Consider the following 21,354-nt stretch of genomic DNA (forward strand, 5'->3'; position numbering starts at 1 on the left):
ACAAAACAACCTAGACTAAAAGCATGGCCACATGACAAAAGCATGATTTTGTTCTCCAACAGAGCCAGACATATGGAGCCTATTTATATGAATACAGCAGAGAGAATGACAAAATGGTCAGGGAAAGTGAACAGTAATGGTCTTGTTCAGACACGTGCCTGATTCTGGCGCTGACCACAGCTAAATTTTACACCCCAGTTGACAGCCAGAGAACACAGTTCTGTTTCTGATGACCGTTAACTGAAGAGGACATGGAAAATATGAGCTGTGACTAGACAAGTCTGCCTCTACTGCAACAAAATAAATCCTTAAACATCCCAGTTTCAATTGAAAATGATAATTTCGCAGAGGGGTCTTGTACCACCCTGAAGATTTTTCTTTTGCATAACAATCTGCTGATTACACACTATCACTTAAGGCCACTCATTTTCCACGTTCTGCTCTGTCTCGCAAGCCTTTCAAAGTATACTCCTTTGGCCATGAGCGCAGAAAGACGCATTCGGCACGTGCGCAATATCTAGTGGACTTTGTTTTTAAGTCACTCGCACATGCGCTGTTGTACGCGCACCATCTGCATGGACACAAAATTAGGCTGCATGTGGACAGTGTGCATGGACGTCTGAAGTATACTTTGGGCTTTAGCCTCGCCACACCCCCTTCTTATAACTCTGGGCCCCCCCTAGGGGATGCGCCAACCAGTTTTGGACCCATAGAACACGTGTAAGATGATACTCACCTGAGTGGTGATGTCCCAGCCATCCTCAAGACTAACTAGTACGGATGATCCACTGTCCAGTAACTCCACCGCAACCAGAGCCAGCTGCAGCAGCTTGTGTAGCTATTGAACACGCATACAGAGTACAAAACAACACATTCTCAGTTCCTGTACTTTTATTGTAATGTGATTGTGCACTGCTGACTAAGAGCTCTCGGAGTGTCTTGGCAAGGATCTTTACAGATAATATTGTTTTAGTGTCTGAGACGCAGTGGAGCGTAAGGCCAAAGGGGTTTGTGAGTGCATGGCTTTTGGTGTGGTAAGCAACTTTGTTTTGCTTTAATTGTGTCATGCAATTTTCCCATCTTTGTGTTGTATAGTTTCCCAGGGGTGTCTAGTTTTGAGGAAGGAATTACCAACAGGGTCAAAGTCACACAGGTCAGCGTGTCTCTGGTTTTCTCACATTGCTATCAGTGGATTTGCCAGATATAGGCCAGTCACAATAAGGTGAAGGTGCAGGGGTAGTTTAAATACAGAACTGGGTTCTACACAAATAATGTGTGTTAAGAGGTCATGCTAACCTGCAGCATCCATTCACTCTCCTCCAGAGCCTTAAGGAACGATTCCTCCGTGTCTGAGGACATGGAACTGGGTGCACATGCCCTCAGAAGCTTCTTGAAGGAGCTCTTCACCTGTCTGGTGTCTGCAAACTCAACCGGCACCAGTTCACAGTTCAGTGCTGAGTCCAGTTTTAAGCCCTGCCATGAAAAAGCATTTGTATTTGAATTTTTAACTTTGTTTTGTTTAATTTTTGGACAAATCATAGCATAAAAACAAACAATTGGATTATGCCTCTGGGTGGAACGTTGTGTAGAAGTTTTGCTTATTTACAGACCAAAGTCACAAATTTGTGTATCAAAAAAGCTATTATATTCTATCCAAGACCATACATTTGAGCAGACCAACTATTTTACTAATATGGATGAAATTAAATTTCCACTTCAAAGGCATCAACAAAAATTCAAAACAGACAGTTTATGTGCTAAGCAGGACCAGCCAAATAACTTAGAGTTTACTTAACTGTTAACCTCTCTGCTGATTTTTTCCAAATATTAATCTTCATTTTTTACATTGAAAGTTAAAGGAACACATCATCGATAAGCTAAAAAGCAGCACAAAGTTCCTTCAGGCATCCAAATGTGATGTCATTTCAGCCAAAACAGACAAATGTCGATAAATCAGGGCTTTTATAAACGGCTATTAAGAAGTCCTTATCTAGTCTTTAATTTATTATGCACTGGGCAGAACACTTTCAAAGTATTGCAGGGTGATATGACCTAGTACACTTCAACACAGAAATGAAAAAGCATTTTAGAAATGAATGCTTCTTTTGGCCTACTTTCTTGTAAAATTACAATGGTTCATCACACAAGGTCAGCATCAAATCCTTAGCTTCTTCTCTCTAAGCACTGATAGTAAGTGCAACACCTTTACCCTCAAGTGAGGCTTTTCACCAAAGATGTAGAGAGCGGCTTGATGCTTGAGGAGTTGGGTCTGGAGGGTCTCAATGCCTGTAGGGGGCGCCAGATCCTTGCTAGCCAACCGCGCGCCCACGTCGACAGCGGGGTGCTGCATGAATCTGCTGCTAGACCGTAAACTAGCCCACACACCTTTCAGAGAGAAGGGGTACAACAGATGTATGAACACAGGTTAGGCAGGAGTACAAAAAAAATGTAATAAAAACAAACAAGCGTAACTAATAACGACTGAGAGTACTATATTTTTATTGGTAGCTTAAAACCATAATCAAATTTGGCAAAATCTTAAATAAACATGTAAGGGCCAGGAGATATGTAGAAAGTGAAGTGTATATATACAAATATATATATATATATATATATATATATATATTGGCACCCCAATACATACACACACTGGTCAAAAGTTTGGAATAATTATGATTTTGTTTTTTTTCAAAAATGAAGTCTCTAATAAGCTGTTTTTTTGCTCAATTATTATCAATTATTACTAGAGATTAATATGATTAATTATTAATAATCATTCTTGATATTATCAATGTCGAAAACGGTGTGTGTGTGTGTTTGTGTGTGAGAGATCCACTAACATGTTCCTTTGGAAGCACTTAATCATATACTTTACTGACTTCTCTCCAAAAATTTGTCCTGGAAAGTTCAGTTGCGAATGATTGAGTCATGAATGTTAACTGGCTTAGTAAACGGGCTCAATGCGGCTGCATTTTAGTGATGATGACTCAAGTGACCTGTCATCAGCTAAAGCACTAAGACACCAGTGAACCTCACCACAACTGCTTCTGTAAACTTCTGTAAACCAGAAAAGTCATTGGTAGCCTCACCTCAATGTGGTATCAATTTCAGATGCTATGGATGATGGATGTATGGATAGAGGTAGAGAGCACATGCATAGTAAGTTAAGTATGGATTAGGTTAGTAAGAATGAGTAAAACAGAGAAACTATACCTTGATTGTGAATTCTTCCCTTAGCTGAAGCTTTTTGGTTTGAGTGAGTGAATAGTTTATCCCTGTACCCGAGTACTGGTAGATTAAGGGTGCAGGAGTTGGTGGTGGCACAGAGGAACAGGAAATAAAAACAGAAGACAAAATTCACACACATGCAACCATCACCCTTCTCTGAAGACAGACAGGACAGTCATTAGCACCTCAGCTCATGAGACAGACAGAAGAGAGAAATGCTGGTTTGAGATTTGAGGTCGACCAATTTATGGAACTGCTCTGCTAATGCCGGGGACACACTACATGATTTTCAAAGTTGTTGGATCGATGTTCTTCTCACACTACATGACAGTCTGGGGTACCAATAAGTTGCTGTTGTGTACACATTACACAATATTTCAATAGGACGAATCGCAGACAACTCTGTCTGGTCTACAAACAATGTTTCACAACCAAACACACACGAGAAGTGATATTGACCAGCATTGGCGCTTCTCTCAAATCGCGTCTTTGATAATACACACTACGCAGATTGTCACTCACGTGAACGCTTACCAATTTGCCTCCAATTTTGGGCATTTGTTGGTGATTTCTACAAAACTGTCAGCAAATGAAAATCATGTAGTGTGTACCCAGCTTAACTCTGACACTAATCATTTATGGCGAGCAATCGCTGATTTATGAATCGCTTTTATTGGTTACAGTACTCATCTTTTTTATGTATATTAATTGGGATTATTGGGATTTCTGGTTTCACTATAGACTGCACACAGGATTTCATAAAAGCTATGTGAAATTGGAAAATTGGAAATCTGCTTTTTGCCCCCATAAAAATGATCTTATTGGCAAAATGCAATATTGGTCAACCTCAATCTAAGATCACCTGAAGAATCATGTGAAGTATGCAAAGATGGGGCATCAATGAAGACAATAAGATGGCTGAAGGTTTACATGAATGACAGGAATTATATCAATGAGATGAATATATGAAGAATAGAAGAAAAAAAAGGAAAAATAGAAAACGTATATTTTGAAAACTAGATTTTTACATTTTCTGAAGAAAATGCGAGTGGTGCTTGGCCATACAAAACAAAGACGAGTCATTTCACTCGGCTGCCATCTTTGAAACACCTCTATGCATGCAAGTAAACTGATCACCAAGCTTACGATTAAATTTCATATTAGAAATCACCATGAAATCTGAAAACAACCGTCTCATAAATTTAGTTTCTAAATGCTCGAATCCTGACAAAAAACTGCATTTTTCAGGCTGGACCAGCTAATGCACATGCGCAGTCCTAAGCGCGCCTCTCAGAACACTGACTGTTTCTATAGGAACCGGAGGTTTTAACGGCAGCTGTAGTGATGCGAAGACTTTCCCAATCAGCGATTGGCTCTTTTCTTTAGGAGATGGGACTTATTTCTCCATATTGCGTATTGCACTTTCTCCCATTCATAGTAATATGAGTGCACTGTCTTTCTGCATATAGTCGTTGATACAAAACTAGCGTTTAGAATGCTAAGGTGTTGTGGGTGACCAGTAGGGCTGTGACATAAGTGAGACATAAGTGTTCATTGAATCGATTGTAAAATAGATTTTCCATGTCTAAAGACGTTTCCATTTTAAACGCCAAATATAGGCAAATCCTCGGACAACTAACAGGCATTAGGACGAATGTAAAGAGGGCGCTTGAGATGCGCAAGTCAGCAATACTTCTGATGATTTATTGGCGTGAAGTTTCGTGCACAATGACAAACAGGAGTGCAACATTCTCGAAAAACAGTAAGTAGAGTGGACTGCCATAACATCAATGAAAAACATTACTGCAGGCTTCAACATGGCTGTGTTTACGATTATAAATGTCAAACGAATTTCACCTACGTAGGCGATTGTAGCCCGTAGCCCGAATCTGTATCTGTAAGCATGAGGCCATTAAAATCGATTCCCTATTTTCTTTTTTGAAACTTTGTTGGTTGGTCCGATCGATTGTGCAATCGATTTTCGAACGTAAAGTGACAGCCCTAGTGGCCAGGGCATTGTTATGTGGTTCATTGATTATTCTTGGAGGTTATTTACTGGCAAAAGTCAAAAGAACCCACCCTCCAGTTTCTAAAGGGAATGTCTCCCCATGAAGTCACAAGATTTGAAATATCGATCATGTGGCACTAGCCAGATGAGACCAGAATCAGACCAGTTGATGCTTTCACTATTAACAATAAAAAAATATATATTTTACCAAAAATGAGGAAGTGAAAAATCAGTTCCACATTTCTGTGAAAAACACATGATGGGAAATGTCTTAGCTTGCACCTGCTTGAATATATTTGGCTGTGGTGAGACAGAGACCCATCTGATTTCAGTGCATAACAGAAAAAAAAAAAAGAGTTTTCAAGAGCAGCTGCTATCTATAACCCAGATTTTGAGAAATATTATGAGAAACATCATGGAGTTAACATTGAGCCATCAGCTGAGACTTGCATTTTATACACAGTCTCTGTTAAAATCATGAGCTCTTTTCCAAGAACTCGACGCATCATGACCTGACATGAAATGATGTATGCTAAAACTTGAAGTTCAAAATAAGACATAACTGAATATTCTGTCCTCATTTATCCATACACACGTTGTTCCAAAATCTTGTAGTTTTTCTTTCTTCAGACTTTCACATGGGTTTGGAAAGAAATGAGTGTGAATAAATGACAGAATTTTCATTTTTGAATGTCCCTTAACATACAATTCTCTCTCTCACACACACACACACACGCACACACACATGCACACGCACGCACGTGAGTGTTTGGTAATGGGAGAAGATGTGAATATCTGTACAGGTGTTTATAACCACCACTCTAAATTGGATCTATGTAATACCCTTCCCATGATGTACAACAAAATACAAGACATGATCACAGCAAAGACCTTCCACTTTTATGCTTGTAATATCATTTTCATTTTCTGTGCAGATATTGACCTTACTGGGAAGGTTAATAATTCTGAACAATCATTCACAATGAGCGTTCTGAATGTGGCTAAGTGTCTGCATGTCTTGCTTTTTGGATTTTATGAAATTCTCTGTACTTTGGAGGATTGTGGCAAGTTACAAATATCTGCAAGTTCAGCAGAACCATCACCGCAAAAAATTAAAGAGCGGGCCAAAGTCAAAGCAGCATGATTGTGTGTATGTGTGGGAAGACTTGTGGTCTGTGACAGAACACAGATAATGAGATATCAAGACAGAAGACAGTCAACTAAAGATATCAGATGAAGGATAGGGAATTTGTTTCACGCTAAATATCCCCTTGGAGTCGACGGAAATGAAGAATAAAGGCCAACTCACCTCCTCTGGTGAAGCTATTGGTGAAGGAAATGTCCAAATGGACTGGGGCCATCTTTGATATTCTTGTTGCCCTTCTTTCGCTTGCTAAACAGAAAAAGATCACACACCATGCATCACGTACAAACATGAGCAAACAAGACATCACAGCCCTTTCCAAACCCTGGTGAGGTGCTAACTGTCAAATACCAACATAGATAGCATCCTAACATTCAGTAATGGATTGAAACATTGAGCTGAATGTTAGGTAAAGCAACGATGCAGGGCATTCTGGGATTGTCGCATTTGTTTGCTTGACTTGCTGTTGGAAAAGCATTTATGTTTTGAACAAGGCTATGATGCCTAAATGCTTTGCAGGTAGGCAGCTCACAGGTTTTGGAAAAGAACACATCCCAGCAGTCACTGGATGTCACTGTAACGTCAAAAAGACGTTGAACTCCAATGTTGGGTGGATGTAAAATTTTGGATGAACATGAAAATCGGGTTGACAATCAAAATCGTATGTTGGTTTGATGTCAGCCCTCCAAAATTGGAGAGATGTTGAATTGTGGTTACTGAATACCAAAACTTATAACCAACAAAATATCAAAGTGCAATGATGTTATAATTGACTTTGACCAAATGTTGGTTGTTGATGTTGATATAATGTTGGCTAAGACGTTTAGAAGCTGTTGGATTTTGGTGGCAATGAACTATCAATGTTGAATGATGTTATAATTTCGTGTTGTGTGTATGTTCACATTATGACATTTAGCAGATTATTTCACGTCAATATGATGTTGGCATGAGATGTTTGGAAGACACTGAATTTAAAAACAAGAATTTAAGACAAAACATCAGTATGCTATGACAAATTGACATTTGTTACTGTAGTGGAATTAGTTACTGGTAGATACTGGTTGTTGTAGTTAGTAAACATGTCAACTGAACTTTGAAACCCTATTTTTCAGGCCATAACAGACGTGGATTAGTACGGATCCGTCTAGCTTATGGATGCTGATGTGACTTGGTGACTTTTGCCTTAGTAAAAAACATTACTGCTGTTCATCTTGAGACAAAACAATGGCACTGACATATTTTAAGATATGTCAGTGCAAGTTACTTCCAGTTAAAACAGTTAAAACATGCATTTTAGTCTGGGACTAGCTTAAGCCATGTCTGTGAAACAGGAGATAAGTGTTTTGAAGACACTACACTGCTAAGTCAGATTCGGGTCCAGTCTCGTCGCAACCAATTCCACTACACTTCTGAATCTCATTCTGAGTATCAAGACTGAAGGTCTGTTTTGAATTGAGAGGACTTAAAGCTGCCATGCAGCACTATCATCAGAACTAAGATGAGCCGTTTACTGGTGAGAGAAGGCTGCCTTTTACCCAGCAGGTGGGGATAAATGAAAAATGAATGGTGGCGACAGAGCATAGCTGACGGGGCAGGATCTGTGTGGTCTGAGCCATCTGCAATACGGCTGTGGAGAGCAGTGAGTGCAAGGAGAGAGATGGATGGGAGGTGACCTCGTCATGTCCTGCTCTCCTTATATAACCACACAATTGTGCTCCAGTTCCTTTGGAGATCAGCCCAAAACATAAATAACATTTTGTGCAACCAAGAGGAAACCAGGAGGAGATAAGAGCCTCGAAGAACACATAAAGGGGCAAAAACAAGTCTACACAAGAAGAATCAGGCGTTAAGTGGAGGATGCACCTGATATCTTTGCAGTACCTGGGGACAAGCCGATGAGGGAACGGTTGGTGAGCGTGTTGCTGCCGTGGGGTTTGAAGTAGATGGGGATGGAGCTGAGGATGGCCTGCAGGTATTTCTCCTGTTCCAGACTGCTGGAGGTCTCTGAGGAAGCCGGCACTGGTAACAGCAAGAGAGCATTATTAGAACAGTTGTTTCTGTCTTGACAACTTCTTATTATTCTCACATAGCCAGACCTTTGAATAAATCAGTGGTTCTCAACCAGGGGGCCAGAGAAAATATCCAAGAGGACCACAAGATAACTTAAAATTATTTCATTATATTAAAAAAATAAAAACAAACCAAAAATCAATATGTAAACAGAAATAATATTTTCTTTTCCCCCTATTATTTGTTTTGAGGAACATACAGAATCACAAAACAAATCGTATTTACTTTAATCTAATCAACAATCCCAGTTTCTGTTGATAACAGTTTGAAAACAAGCATCATTGGCAGAATTACAGCAGAAATATCTTATGGGACCATGAAGACATTTGAATATTGCATTGGATAATGGGGGCCAGCTTTTGGTCAAAAAGGGTCACTGGACTAAATAGCCAAAGGTCTGGTCCACATTGCAGCTTATTCTGGCCAAGAACCACCTACGACAGGAAGACTGAATCAGACATTGAAAAAGTGACCCACCACAGTTTGTTTTCTTTATGTTCTGTTTGGGGTGGGTTTTCTAAAGAATAATAGACAGCCATGAAAATATTTAACTAATGCTGTGGTAGTTTGTGTTAAAAAACATGGCTACCTTTGTCAAATCCAGTGATTATTTCATCCTCAAAAGTGCTTGTTGTATCAATTACCTTGTAAACAAAAACCCTGTGTTCTCATAGTCACCAAAGTTGCATAAAGTCATCAAATCAAGATTAGTGCTTGCCAAAACAATGAATCACTTTCCAGTGTTGTGTGACATTAGACAGTCAGTGAACAGGCATGTCGTCTAGGGCTGAGAATAACCTTTCATCAAAATCATAATATAGTTTTAGTCAGAGCAAATATTTACACCCCTTTCACTGTAAAACTTCCCGAAGACTGCTTGGTGAACTCTGCATATTTTACTGCACAAACATACCTGCTGAGGAAGGGTTCTGAGACTTGAAAAGCCCAACAACACTCTTGCTATGAAAACCTCCCGAACGAAGTAAAATCGCTTTGGTGCGAGGGTGTTTCCAACACACAACTGGCAGGCGGTTGTGCCGGTAGCAGCGGGACACCTTATGGAGACTGCTGTCCTGCACGGTGTGAGGCACCACCAGGAGACCAGGGTAACTGCAAACCACACCATTTAGAAAATAACTCATGATTCAACAGTAATAGCTAAGAAACTGCTTCTTTTAAAAAAATGGTATAACAATGTCATTGTTTTTCATAGTGCGCTCTGTTCCAGAACCTTGTGAGCTACCCACCTAGACTTAAACAGCAGTTTAAAGTCACAATGAAGTGGAAGTATCAACAGATCTCAGAATCTTACGTATTGTGATGAACATCTGTATGGAAGCTTGTTCCCGCCATGGAATAAAACAATTTAAAAGAAAATTGCAACTTTTTATCTCGCAATTCTGACTTTTCTCAGAACTTTAGGATGTAAACTTGCAAATATGATTTATAAAGTCAGTAGTACAAAATATTACAAAATATAGAATTTAAACAAGCAATTGCGAGTTTATATCATGCAATTCTGATTTTATAACTAGCAGTTGTGAGTTTATATCACGTAATTCTGAGGGGAAAAAAGCCAGTTTATATCACGCAAGTTTACGACTCAGACTGTGAATGTCAGTTGAGTCTCACTGTTTCTACAGTTGCTGTCCATGTAGGCAATAGACAGCATGGCTGCTCACCAGGTTTTCGAACAAAGTCTAGGTGTTGGGTTGCTTCTTGCCTGCGACATAATGAGTAGAGCCTGTTGACTGCCGTAACACGGAACTGCTCTCCGCTTTTAGACCGTGTGGAACTAACACTAATGGTACCCAGGCCCAGCCTCTGGTAGTCACGAAAACAGGCTCGCTCCACTAACTGCTCCATGGTGGACTTCTCGGAGGCCTTCAACGTGCTGCTGGAGGGCGGCTCTCCATCATCTGAGACTGAAACACATCAAACAAGTGAAGGACCATGACTGCTGACACAGCATATTTTGGTAACACTTTACAATTAGGTTCTATTTGTTCACATTAGTTAACTATACTAGTTAACAAGAACTAACTAGTTTTAAAGCATGTCCAACTTTTACTAATACATGTTTTAAAAAAAAGCTGGATCTGTTAATATTATTTATTGAACCTGAGCTGGGTAGCACTTTATTGTACAGTGTCCTTGTTACACGTTACATGTACTTACCATAGTAATAGCAGTAAATTATGCATAATTACATGCAACTAAACCTAAACCAAACCCTAATCCAACCTTAGCCCAACAGTAAGTACATGGTGTTGATTAATATTACACGTAACAATGGCACCTTAAAATAAAGTGTAACCCAAATGTATTACTCACTGTTATTTAATGTTAAAGCATTAACAAACTAATGGGACCATATTGTAAAGTGTTAGCAAAATGATTCTTTGTGAACTATACTCACTGGAGATATCATCATCCTCATGCCACGTCATGCGACTGCCCTTCTCGTTTTTCTTAAGAGTGGATGGGCGGCCCATTGTGATCTTGCCGGCCCTTTTAGCCCCTTTCACAATGGTCTTAGATAGGGTGCTACAAGAAACAAGATTTTCATTTTAAGGAACAGTACACCAACAATTTTTGTCATCATTTACTCACCCTCAAGTTGTTCCAAACCCTTATGACCATCTTTCTTCCATGGAACACAAAAGGAGAAATTAACAACATCTTGGAAACTCGTTTAAATATAATGAATGTGAATTTTCACACACATACGATAGTTTTATGTGAAGAATAGATTTGAAAATTAAATTTAAGCTGTTATACACTGAAAATCTTGACATCCGCTCTAGCTCTCGCTAATGTGTTCAAAAGAGCTCTTTAGAGAAGTAGCAGTGTCTAATTCATGAGTGAAATCTGTTAAAACACAGTTTGCAAAACTGGTCTGAATGATTTATTCACAAATTTGACTGATCCAGTTCTCAAGTTCAGATGATGCAGTCATAGTGCTTAATGCACGTAAAGTTTGACAAACAGATTGGCGAGCATGTTTACATGCACACAATACACTGATAACAACCAAAAAAAAATCTGTGTATTGAAGTAACCTGATTTACTGGTTTATATGCAAATCAATAACCTGGCAATTCAAGTAAACCACATTTACAAGACACAGGTTATTCCCCGGTGGTGACGTCAAAATGTAAGCATCCACGTATTTCACTCAGGGTATTCTATTTATTATGTGAGTTGGGAAGTTAAAAAAACATTAAAAACCCCAGAGTGTATCAAAATGTCAGCAGGAAACTCATTCTCCTCTCATATTTAAAGTTTCTACAACTGTCCCACTGGAACTTAGGCTGCACGAGATGAGAACTTTTTTATTTATTTCTTGGGTCAAAAAAGTCTATGCAATATTTTTCTCCTCCCCTACCGCGAAACACTCGATGTGACTGGAAGCACTTAAACCTGGCGTATAAGGACGCGTTCCTGTCACATATCACACATGTGCACTTCAATAAGACGACAGAAGGCAGGTTAAGGTGTATAAATGCCGGGCAAAATCGGGGTAAGGGGCAAAAATCAAGCTCTGTCGATCGATTTATTACCTAATGACGATAAAGGAAAATGGGTTAACGTGTTTACGCACTGTCGATGCACTGATGTAAATGCACTGATTATATGCCTTACGAAGGCTTAAAATATAGTACAGAGCCGTATGGTGCACACTTTTAAATGCTTGACAACCCCAGTCCTTTTTTTTATTTCATTTCCACTGGAGAAAGAAAATCATGTGGGCTTGGAATGACATGAGGATAAGTAAATAATGATAGAATCAGAATTCCTAGGATATCAAGGGTAGTAAAAAGAACTCAACGCCGAATGTTAAATTTACATTATGTCCTCTCTATAAAACGTATATTGCACTGACCGGAAGCCTGTGTTCCTCTCTTTCTGTTTGGGTAATATGAGCTGTGGTGCCATCTGTCCTGCTGCAAAGGCAAAGGTGCTGAAGATGGATGGTGGGTAGCGGATCCGTTGCAGGTGTTTCCTGAAGATCTCTACCATCTCTGAGCTCACCTCCTCGTCAAACGCCACCTTAATTAGCTAAAACAAAGCAGGATATATGATCAGAAATTACCACGGTCCAACTACCATACTAGCCAGATTTATAGAGTATATAGTTTTTTTATATTTTCATTTATAACACTACACTTTGTGTTTTCTTACCTTGACAAAGGTTCAATTACATAATAGTTACTACTGTTTCTAAGACAACAGCTGAGGGAGTGATGGCAAATTTGACATCTTTCTCTCTTCCGACCAAAGTAATCAATCTCTTAATTTTTTCCTCTTTTGGAAAGTCATAGAATTGCTATCGGTTATTTTTTATTTTTATTTTGCTAAAGGGGAAAATGGGAATGCAAAAACTATATTTGTTGTAGTTTTCGTTCCTCAATATAGAAGTTTACTCAAATATGATGACTTCCGCTTCTGAGGAAGACGGAAATGTGAAAAGTGTCCATAGTTTAGGATAGAGCCGCCACACCTTCATGAAGCAAGAAAATCTGCAAATAATCATTTGAAATTTTTCAGGGCAAGAGAAATGACATGCAGAACTGCTCTGAGCTGGAACTTTTCTGTGGAGAACAGTCCAAAAGGAGGTTTGGCCACGTGAACGCTTGTCTGCGTGACCCCATATCCCTCAGCACTCTTCTATCTGACCTGATCTCTCCTGTGGACTGCAGGTCTTAATGAGGGCTTGATAATGTACCCCAGACACCGACTGCTGGCAGTCACACGTGGGCAGACCAGCACAAATGACCCTCCCCTTCAATACATGGCCTGATTTTATAGCTTAAGTTAGTAAAACGATAGGAATGAGCCATAAAATCTTTATGGCCCTATAGTCCATGCATAGTGAAGAGCACAACATGTGCTTCTCTTGCTCTGTCCTCATCCATGAAGAGACTTATAATGAGTCGAGCAGAGAGAGCAGTCTAAAACGTGCACATTCCTCTTCAGCAAACATCCCTGCTTTAAAGCAGACCACGATTGGCTCATTGAAATCAGAATTGCTGAGTCCCAATTCGCATACTATCCGTCCTAAATAGTATGCGAAACTAGAATTAGTACGTCCCAAATCGTAGTATGTTGAAATGAGTATTCCAAAGATACCCGGATGGTCTACTATTTCCGGTTAGAATTCGAAGTGCAGATCAAATGTACACTCTAACGGCTAATATTGCCCACAACCCATTGCGTGCGGGAGGGAGGAGCTTTGTGGTGATAGTGGTGATGATGTAACGTTAAACATGGCAGTCGGATGCAGCAGCGGAGATGCGCCCTCAGTTTTTAAGTGTAAGAATTCAAATGTTTAACCCTAATTAAAGTTATATTTAACCACACTGACTTGTTTGTTGTAATACTGTGGCTGTACAAATGTTAACTTTATCAGTCCAACCAAAAGACACATGGCTACTACACTTTTACTATAGTAAAAGCATGGTTCATTTTCATCGGGGTATTTTTGAGTATTATACATAATGATAAAATTAAGTATAAAATACATTAAACAATAGTTATACTATAAACTTTAAATATGTTAACTCAAATAGCTTTCGTTACACACATTGCACATGAACGTCAGAACCAGCCGCCTCACAAACGACCTGCGTTTGGTTGATCTACAACGACGCCCTGCTTCACTCCTCAATTTGGTAGAAAACATTGTAAATGTATTGTGGAAAAAACGATGAGGAAAAAAAGATGGCAATAGTAAATAAAATTATATTGGACTTATAAGAATGAATGAAATGTAAAATGTTTTGTTAACAGTCGCGGTGTGCGTAACTAGGCAACCACGTTCAAGTTCACGTTGCATGACGTCATCGAAGTATGTCCCAGAACGTGCATACTCTTTTGTTACACACTCAAAAGTATGTACTTTTTCCTCACAAAAAAAGTACATACTTTTAGGTCGTAGTATAAGTAGGCGAATTGGGACTCGGCAAATGACTTTTTTGATAAAACCTGGGGTGGTGCGTCACAACAGAGAGGTTGTGCTGTATGTTCAAACCAATATATAGGCATGTAGGGAAAGCTGACCACTTCAAATAATGGTGTCTGCGCGCAATAAGTGGGCGGGCAATATGCTAATGTTTCGTCACAACGAAACCGCTTATGAGTCGACTCTTACTTTTTGAAAGACAATAACTTTATATACGGTGCACTTTCACATTTAAAACTTTGCAGGATGTTTTTATTCACTTAGAGCTATGTTACACAATAGGGGCACTTTAATGACGAAGCCATATATGGGCCATTCTACAGAATTGGTGCAAACTGCTGTCCGACAACCAAAAAACACATTTAAAAAGCATTTAAGTATTCAAATTTTAGATGTTTACTAATGTCCTTATATTATCTATTGAATCCCACAATCATATTTAAAATATAAAATATTAAAATTTTTGATCAGGAAATATTCTTGTGTGCCTCTCTCTCATTATAGATAGGTACCATCATTTTGAGGGAAATGTGTTCAAAAGTCTGAAAATCTGTGTGTAACTTTAAGGGACATCACTACCTAAAAAGCAAACTGTTTTGGGTGTTATTCCATAAAATGTAGTTTTTATGTGTGTACAACTGTTCAGAACTGTGCTAGGTAACCATGTGCTGGCTATCATCTTTGAACTAGGCTCAAAAGTATCTAAAATTTGTCACTAGCGAAACAGTCACTACCGAAACATGTGGTGAAGGTTCGGTTGTGATGTTTTTTTTGTGTTATTCGATAAAATTTATTTTTTATGTGTGTACAACTGTTCAGAACTGTGCTAGGTAACCATGTGCTGATTAGCATCTTTGAGTTAGGCTCAAAAGTATCTAAAATTGTCACTACTACTAAAACAGTCGTGACCGAAACATGTCATCATTGTTTTGGTAGTGACAAAAGGGAACACATAACCATTTATTTGGAGGAAATAAACAAAAATTTTGTACAGTTATGCATATCATTAGTATCTTAGTATGTTTTAGTATATGAGTTAAAATTCTGTCATGTGATGTGGTCGCTACCAAAACATTATTGTCACTACAGAAAATGTGCCATCATGACCGAAACATGGATGTTTAGTCTAAAATAAAGTATACTGAATTATCAACTAAGATGTTGTTATTATAGTGTTTGGTTCAATGTATATTCAAACTAATGAATCCTTAACTTTGAAATCAGTATGATTAACTTAATGCCTTTTACAAAGAAAGATTGGATTCAAAATACAACAAATCTAATAAATTACACTTGAAATATTGTTAAAATTGTAATTGTTATTGATTTACCTGTGAAAACTTTTTTTAAAAATAGCAAAAAAATATATTTACAAGGTAGATGTAAACAAAATATTAATAGGTCAATATAAGCCTTCTTATTAAATTATTTATTATTGTGTTTCGGCAGTGACAAATTTGGGGAGAGGAAAAATATTCCAAAACTTTCTGAAAATACAATATGATAATTAACTCCACAATTACTAAAAATGTGTACCTTGGATATTATACATTTTGCATATCCAATTCTGTAGAATGGCCCATATAGGACCCTTTTACGTCACGTTTCGATTAATGGTAGACACAGCTTTACCCACTGTCACATCTTACCCCACTCTCCCCTATGTAATACGATGCGTTATCAGCCTTTCACTAGCTGCGCATTTAGTGTGTCAGTACCTGGAAGGAGGAGGATCTCAGCTGAAGCCCCTCCTGCATGTTTTGCTGTAGCTGGTTCTGAATGGTGATCTTTTTCTCCTTAGTTAGAGTGGATATCGGAAAACTTCTGATCACAGCCTGTTCGCCAACTGCACACACACACAGACAGAGATATAAACGCATAAATACAGCTCTCAGAGGTAAAACTCTATAAATAAAGAAAACTGTATGTTCAATTAAAGGATTCAAGCAAATTTAGGATCAACTTGGTTTGATGTCAGACCCTGTGAGATGCAACTTGTGGCGGCAAATTTAAATGTGCATAAAAACACATGATTTAAGAGCTACAGCAGAGGGTTTTATTTTCAACAACAACAAAACTTTCCCTCACACAAAACTATTGAATGTCTTCAGATGACTTGGAGGAGTGGCCTGGGCATTCTGGACAAATGGACAGTTCACCCAAAAATTTATATTCTATCATCATTTACTCACTCACATGTCCTTTCAAAGCCATAAGACTTTGTTTAATCTTCAAAACAAAATTATTATTAAATATTTTTTATGAAACCTGAGAGGCTTCTCTCCCTCCATTGAAAATCCAAGTAACCAAAACGTAGAATATCCAAAAAGGTAAAAAAAAAGAAAAAAAAGAAGCTGTTGTAAAACGAATCCTTATGAATAGAGCAATACAACCCAAGTCTTCTGAAGAGATGCGTTCGAATTATATGACGCACATATTTAATTTAGGCTTTTATCCAAACAGGAGGGTCATCATAAGTGTTGTTACCTAATGGGTCGTGAGGAGTGCCTTTGAAAACGATACGGTAAGTGGTGAGGAAGAGTGCTCCCTCTGCTGGCAGGATGTGTGGTCCTCCCAGAAGACCCCCAGTGGCCTCCTCTCGACCGTCAGGGTCTAAGACCACCCGCAGCCCCTCGGACACCAGCTCCTCTCCAGGCAGCAGGGCAGGCCGCAGGATCTTGGGCTGGAGAAAAAGACCAGGAGCACATGCTTTGGTACAGAGACGATTATATTCACAACCTTTCTAGGAAAGAGAAATATAAGGCCCTGTTTACACCTGGTATTAAGATGTGTTTTGGTCGATCATTTCACAAGTGGACGACGCTAAATTTTTTTTGTCCATTAGATCAAAAGATCTGAAAAAAAAAAACATATTTACCCGCCCTTAGACCCTCCCCTCGAAGAAATCAGGACAGAAGTGGTTGAAAGTGGACAAAAGAGTCGGATTAAAACACCAGGTGTGAACGGAAATGTGTCTCCCTCGTCTACTTGTGATCCGATCGACCAAAACGCATCCTAATACGAGGTGTAAACTGTAAGACTACACTGTTATTCAATTTGCACCAGCAAAAAAAGGCAAGTATTTGTGGTCTGGTTTTTGACAGATAACAAATGATTCTCTTGATGATGGAGTAAGCATAAATTATTAGGTTTAGTTCCAGGCCCAGTAATCACACTCAAGCCTTGTGTGTTTACCACCAGAGAGACAAGCCATCAGTTTTTACACTGTCCAGACAGTTGTTCTGTCCAGGCCCTGTCCAGTGCCATTATCTAACTCATTAGTTGGATTCAGAAGGGTGACAAGAGCTGACACTGAGCCGACTTTAAAAAAACACAAAAAAAACACAAAAAAAAACATTGGGAATTACAGCAAGTATTTGTTATGTGGAAAACTGCAGTATTAGAAGAACAGTCCACTTCACACTGGGGATGCCAGTTGGGTTCTCCATCAGCCTCTTCCCTCGATTTGCACACTAGTAAACAATCTACCATGGTTTCTTTTTTCTCTCGAAAAACAAACTTTGTACAGACAGCAGGACTTTATCCAGCTCAGAATTCTCTCTTCAACCAAAGCATCTCAGAAGCCCAGCACAAAAGACGGATTACTGTTTATAGCTGATATTATCATGTGTCTCAATTGTTTCTCCAGTGACCATTTATAATCAGCTTTTGTGACTCCATGACACATCACTTTCAGTTTGTTATTGAAGCCAGGCAGTATTTTCTGCAGAGAAAGGTAAAGTCAGATGCAGGGCTCTAGATTCTCCAATTTTTTGAGAATGTGCAAGTTAAAATGTGCATGGTTGGTCACGCACCCAATCGGTGTCTGCCTAATTGCACTTTCATTTCATATTTTTTTCACCATGCATGTTAACCAGTGAGTGCATTCACACCGGGAGCAGGAGCGGCACGTGAGCAGCAGTGAAGCGGGGGTTTTGGCGCAGAGTCTAGCAGAACTGCGCTGCTCACGCTCAATTAAAGAGAAAGCACACTTGATAGACAAAACAAATGATTTCCCACAAGAAGTGATCCAAATGTACAGAATAAGCATGTCTAGTGTGTTTTAACAAGAACTGGAGTATGTCAGAAACAGAAAATGAAGAATCACAAATATTTATAGAAGATTTACCCATTTAAACTTGTTTTTAAATATTCAGTTTGGGTGAAAGTTTGGTGTATTAAAAAAAAAAAACTACAATTAACTAGCCAGCAAATATATATAAACTTTCTTTTAGTTCATCAATACACAGACAGGTAGCCTATAGGCTCTAGCACTACCCAAATCAAACCCGCTGTCTTGTAAACATATCTAAGTATACACTGAACGATTCATTTGTGAATCTGACTGATCCGACTGCAGCTGTTCTTGAGTCTCACTGATTCAATGGCCCGGTCAAAAAGAGGCAAGATTATGCCAGATTATTAAAATGTTAACGCAATTTTGCCTCATGTGACATCTCTAAATTGTATTGGATTTGTAGCCACATATTTGGCTTGACCTACACAAATTTACCTTTCATAATTTTTAAAACACTATGTGGTATTTCACTTTGCACACTTGAATTATCAGTAACTTAAATTGATATTTTAGTATATTTCAGTTTAATGTTTTGATAGTGTACAAGTTGTTTGGTAATAAAAAAAGTTTGCTTATTTGGAGATTAACACATATTAAATGTCTGCACTAATCTTTCTTATTAGTGCTGACTAATAACTAAATAATAAACATAGCTCATCAATCAGTACTTTTTTCTCATAATACTTAAAGGGTTAGTTCACCCCAAAATGAAAATTATGTCATTAATTAATCACCCTGTCGTCGTTCCAAACCCGTAAGACTTTCGTTCATCTTCGGTACACAAATGAAGATCTTTTTATTGAAATCTGAGATCTTTCTGTCCCTCCAATGACAGTCTACGCAACTACCACTTTCAAGCCCCAGAAAGGTAGTAAAGGCATTATAAAAGTAATCCACGTCACTCCAGTTGTTTAAACTCAATTTTATGAAGCTCGCGTTCACGCAAAAACGCCTGCTCTCGCATCACCACAACACGCATGTGTCGTGGTGCTCACGTGAATGCGCATTGGAGATTAATATTTAGAAAAAAAAGTGTAAATTATGTTGGGGTTTTTTTGCGCAAAGAAAACACTTGCGTCACTTCATTAAATTTTATGTTAATTTTAAACCACTGGAGTCACATGGATTACTTTAATTATGTCTTTATTACCTTTCTGGGGCTTAAATGTTGTAGTTGCGACATTAGGGTGAGTAATTAATGAAATAATTTTTGGGTGAACTAACCCTTTAAGTACATTAAAAAACAAGTACTTTTGTACTTTTTTTTAACATTCAAAATGAGTAATTGTACGTCTACTGAGAAATATTTTATTAGGGTATCTGTACTTTAACTCAAGTACTTGATTTGTGTACTTCGTCCACCACTGCACATCAGTGATAATAAATCTCCAGGTCAATAGTGAATGGTGGCAAAAGAGTTAATGTCAATTATTGTGAAATGTGTAAGTCTGCATATAATGCGCAAAGCAGCTACTGCTATCAAGGAAACTGTAAAACATTTGAAGAGCAACTTCTCTATGACCAAGAAAGCAAATCAAATGACATACAAGCTTTGCGTTATTTTCACCAGTGGGGAACAAGTTCTTACCTTATGAATGGGAGGCAGTCTTCTGCTTTCTCTATGAACCGCCTCTAGAGTCTCCATCTGCATTGCCACAATACCTGAACAAACAGATAAATACCTTGATACAGGAAACTTTCTGAACTGGTTAGGACACGGGGTGACAGTACTTTTTCAGTTTAATACTGCTTAATATCTTGAATTGTTCTTGAACTTTAATTATTTTGAACTTTAAACTGCATTTTTTAATTGTATAATAATTGTCCATGCAGTTTTGACTACAAGGAATATTTGTGAAATAATAATCACAAGAGAGAACTGCTGAAATTAACAGTGAAAATGGTGAGCACTAACAGCATTTAAAAATATACACTTGTATACAAGTACTGTATATGCATTTTAAAGGGATGGTTGAATATGATTTCACTTTTCTAACTTTAGTTAGTGTGTAATGTTGCTGTTTGAGCATAAACAACATCTGCAAAGTTACAACGCTCAAAGTTCAAAGCAAAGGGAGATATTTGCTTGTAAAGAAATTGCTTTTTAAGGACTACAACAAACAGCTGGTAGGGACTACACGACATTCCTCCCGGGTTAGTGACATCACCAACCCTAAAATTTACATAAACCCCGCCCCCTGAACACGATTTATAGATTATCAAGACAGAATATGCTAATCAATGACTATCAGATAACTACACTTAAGCTACATAAATTCACCAACTAACCATTCAGAAATGTCCTGTTGCTTCTGCATGTTGTCACTTCTTCTTGAGTCTCTCCATCTTTCTGACTTCGGTTTGAACATAAAAGTAGGGCTGAACAATTTTGGAAAATAATCTAATTGTGATTTAGTTTTACCAATATTGCGATTGCGATTTAATATGCGATTATTTTTTTAAGCTCTTTATCTTTTCTATTATTCAACAAAAACAAGCAATAAATCATTGTAAAATAGGGAAGGGAATCTTTAGGCACCTCATGAGCCGATCTATTTTTTTTCTTTTTAATTAACTGATCTTATTAATAAAACTTAAAATATTTTATTACATATGTAATTATAAGTAGGCCTACTTTTAAAAATAATGACACATTAAAAAACTAAATACAATTACATGTTAATAATTTTAACAAATATAGCTTCAAAACAAATAACAAAGAGGGAAAAAAATATTAAGTATAAATATAAATATAAAGTAGGCTGTCTGAATGTTTTCATCTCTTTTGAAATTATAAGATGTGGTTTGTCCTGTCTGTTTAATAACTTAAGATATAACTGACTGTGTCACATTAATTTTTG

At 38.1% G+C, this 21,354-nt stretch overlaps 1 protein-coding gene across 2 annotated transcripts in view; it reads right to left on the reverse strand.

Annotated features, from left to right (window-relative positions):
• The window catches only part of sbf2 (SET binding factor 2), a 132,160-nt gene that overhangs the window by 14,363 nt on the left and 96,443 nt on the right, over positions 1-21,354 (reverse strand). The window contains exons 21-33 of one of the 2 annotated variants that reach the window (XM_084107827.1): positions 20,082-20,155; positions 16,903-17,098; positions 16,134-16,261; positions 12,337-12,512; positions 10,870-10,997; positions 10,174-10,375; positions 9,364-9,560; positions 8,262-8,399; positions 6,546-6,629; positions 3,214-3,288; positions 2,210-2,385; positions 1,297-1,473; positions 737-838 (exon numbers count right to left, since the gene is read on the reverse strand). In XM_084107827.1, coding sequence (XP_083963953.1) covers positions 737-838; positions 1,297-1,473; positions 2,210-2,385; positions 3,214-3,288; positions 6,546-6,629; positions 8,262-8,399; positions 9,364-9,560; positions 10,174-10,375; positions 10,870-10,997; positions 12,337-12,512; positions 16,134-16,261; positions 16,903-17,098; positions 20,082-20,155 — 1,853 coding nt within the window. The remainder of the gene's footprint in view (positions 1-736; positions 839-1,296; positions 1,474-2,209; positions 2,386-3,213; positions 3,289-6,545; positions 6,630-8,261; positions 8,400-9,363; positions 9,561-10,173; positions 10,376-10,869; positions 10,998-12,336; positions 12,513-16,133; positions 16,262-16,902; positions 17,099-20,081; positions 20,156-21,354) is intronic. The other variant, XM_084107828.1, reaches the window with a different exon arrangement.

The sequence above is a fragment of the Abramis brama genome (genome assembly GCF_963993115.1).
Source record: "Abramis brama genome assembly, chromosome: 3".
Classification (NCBI taxonomy): Eukaryota; Metazoa; Chordata; class Actinopteri; order Cypriniformes; family Leuciscidae; genus Abramis; species Abramis brama.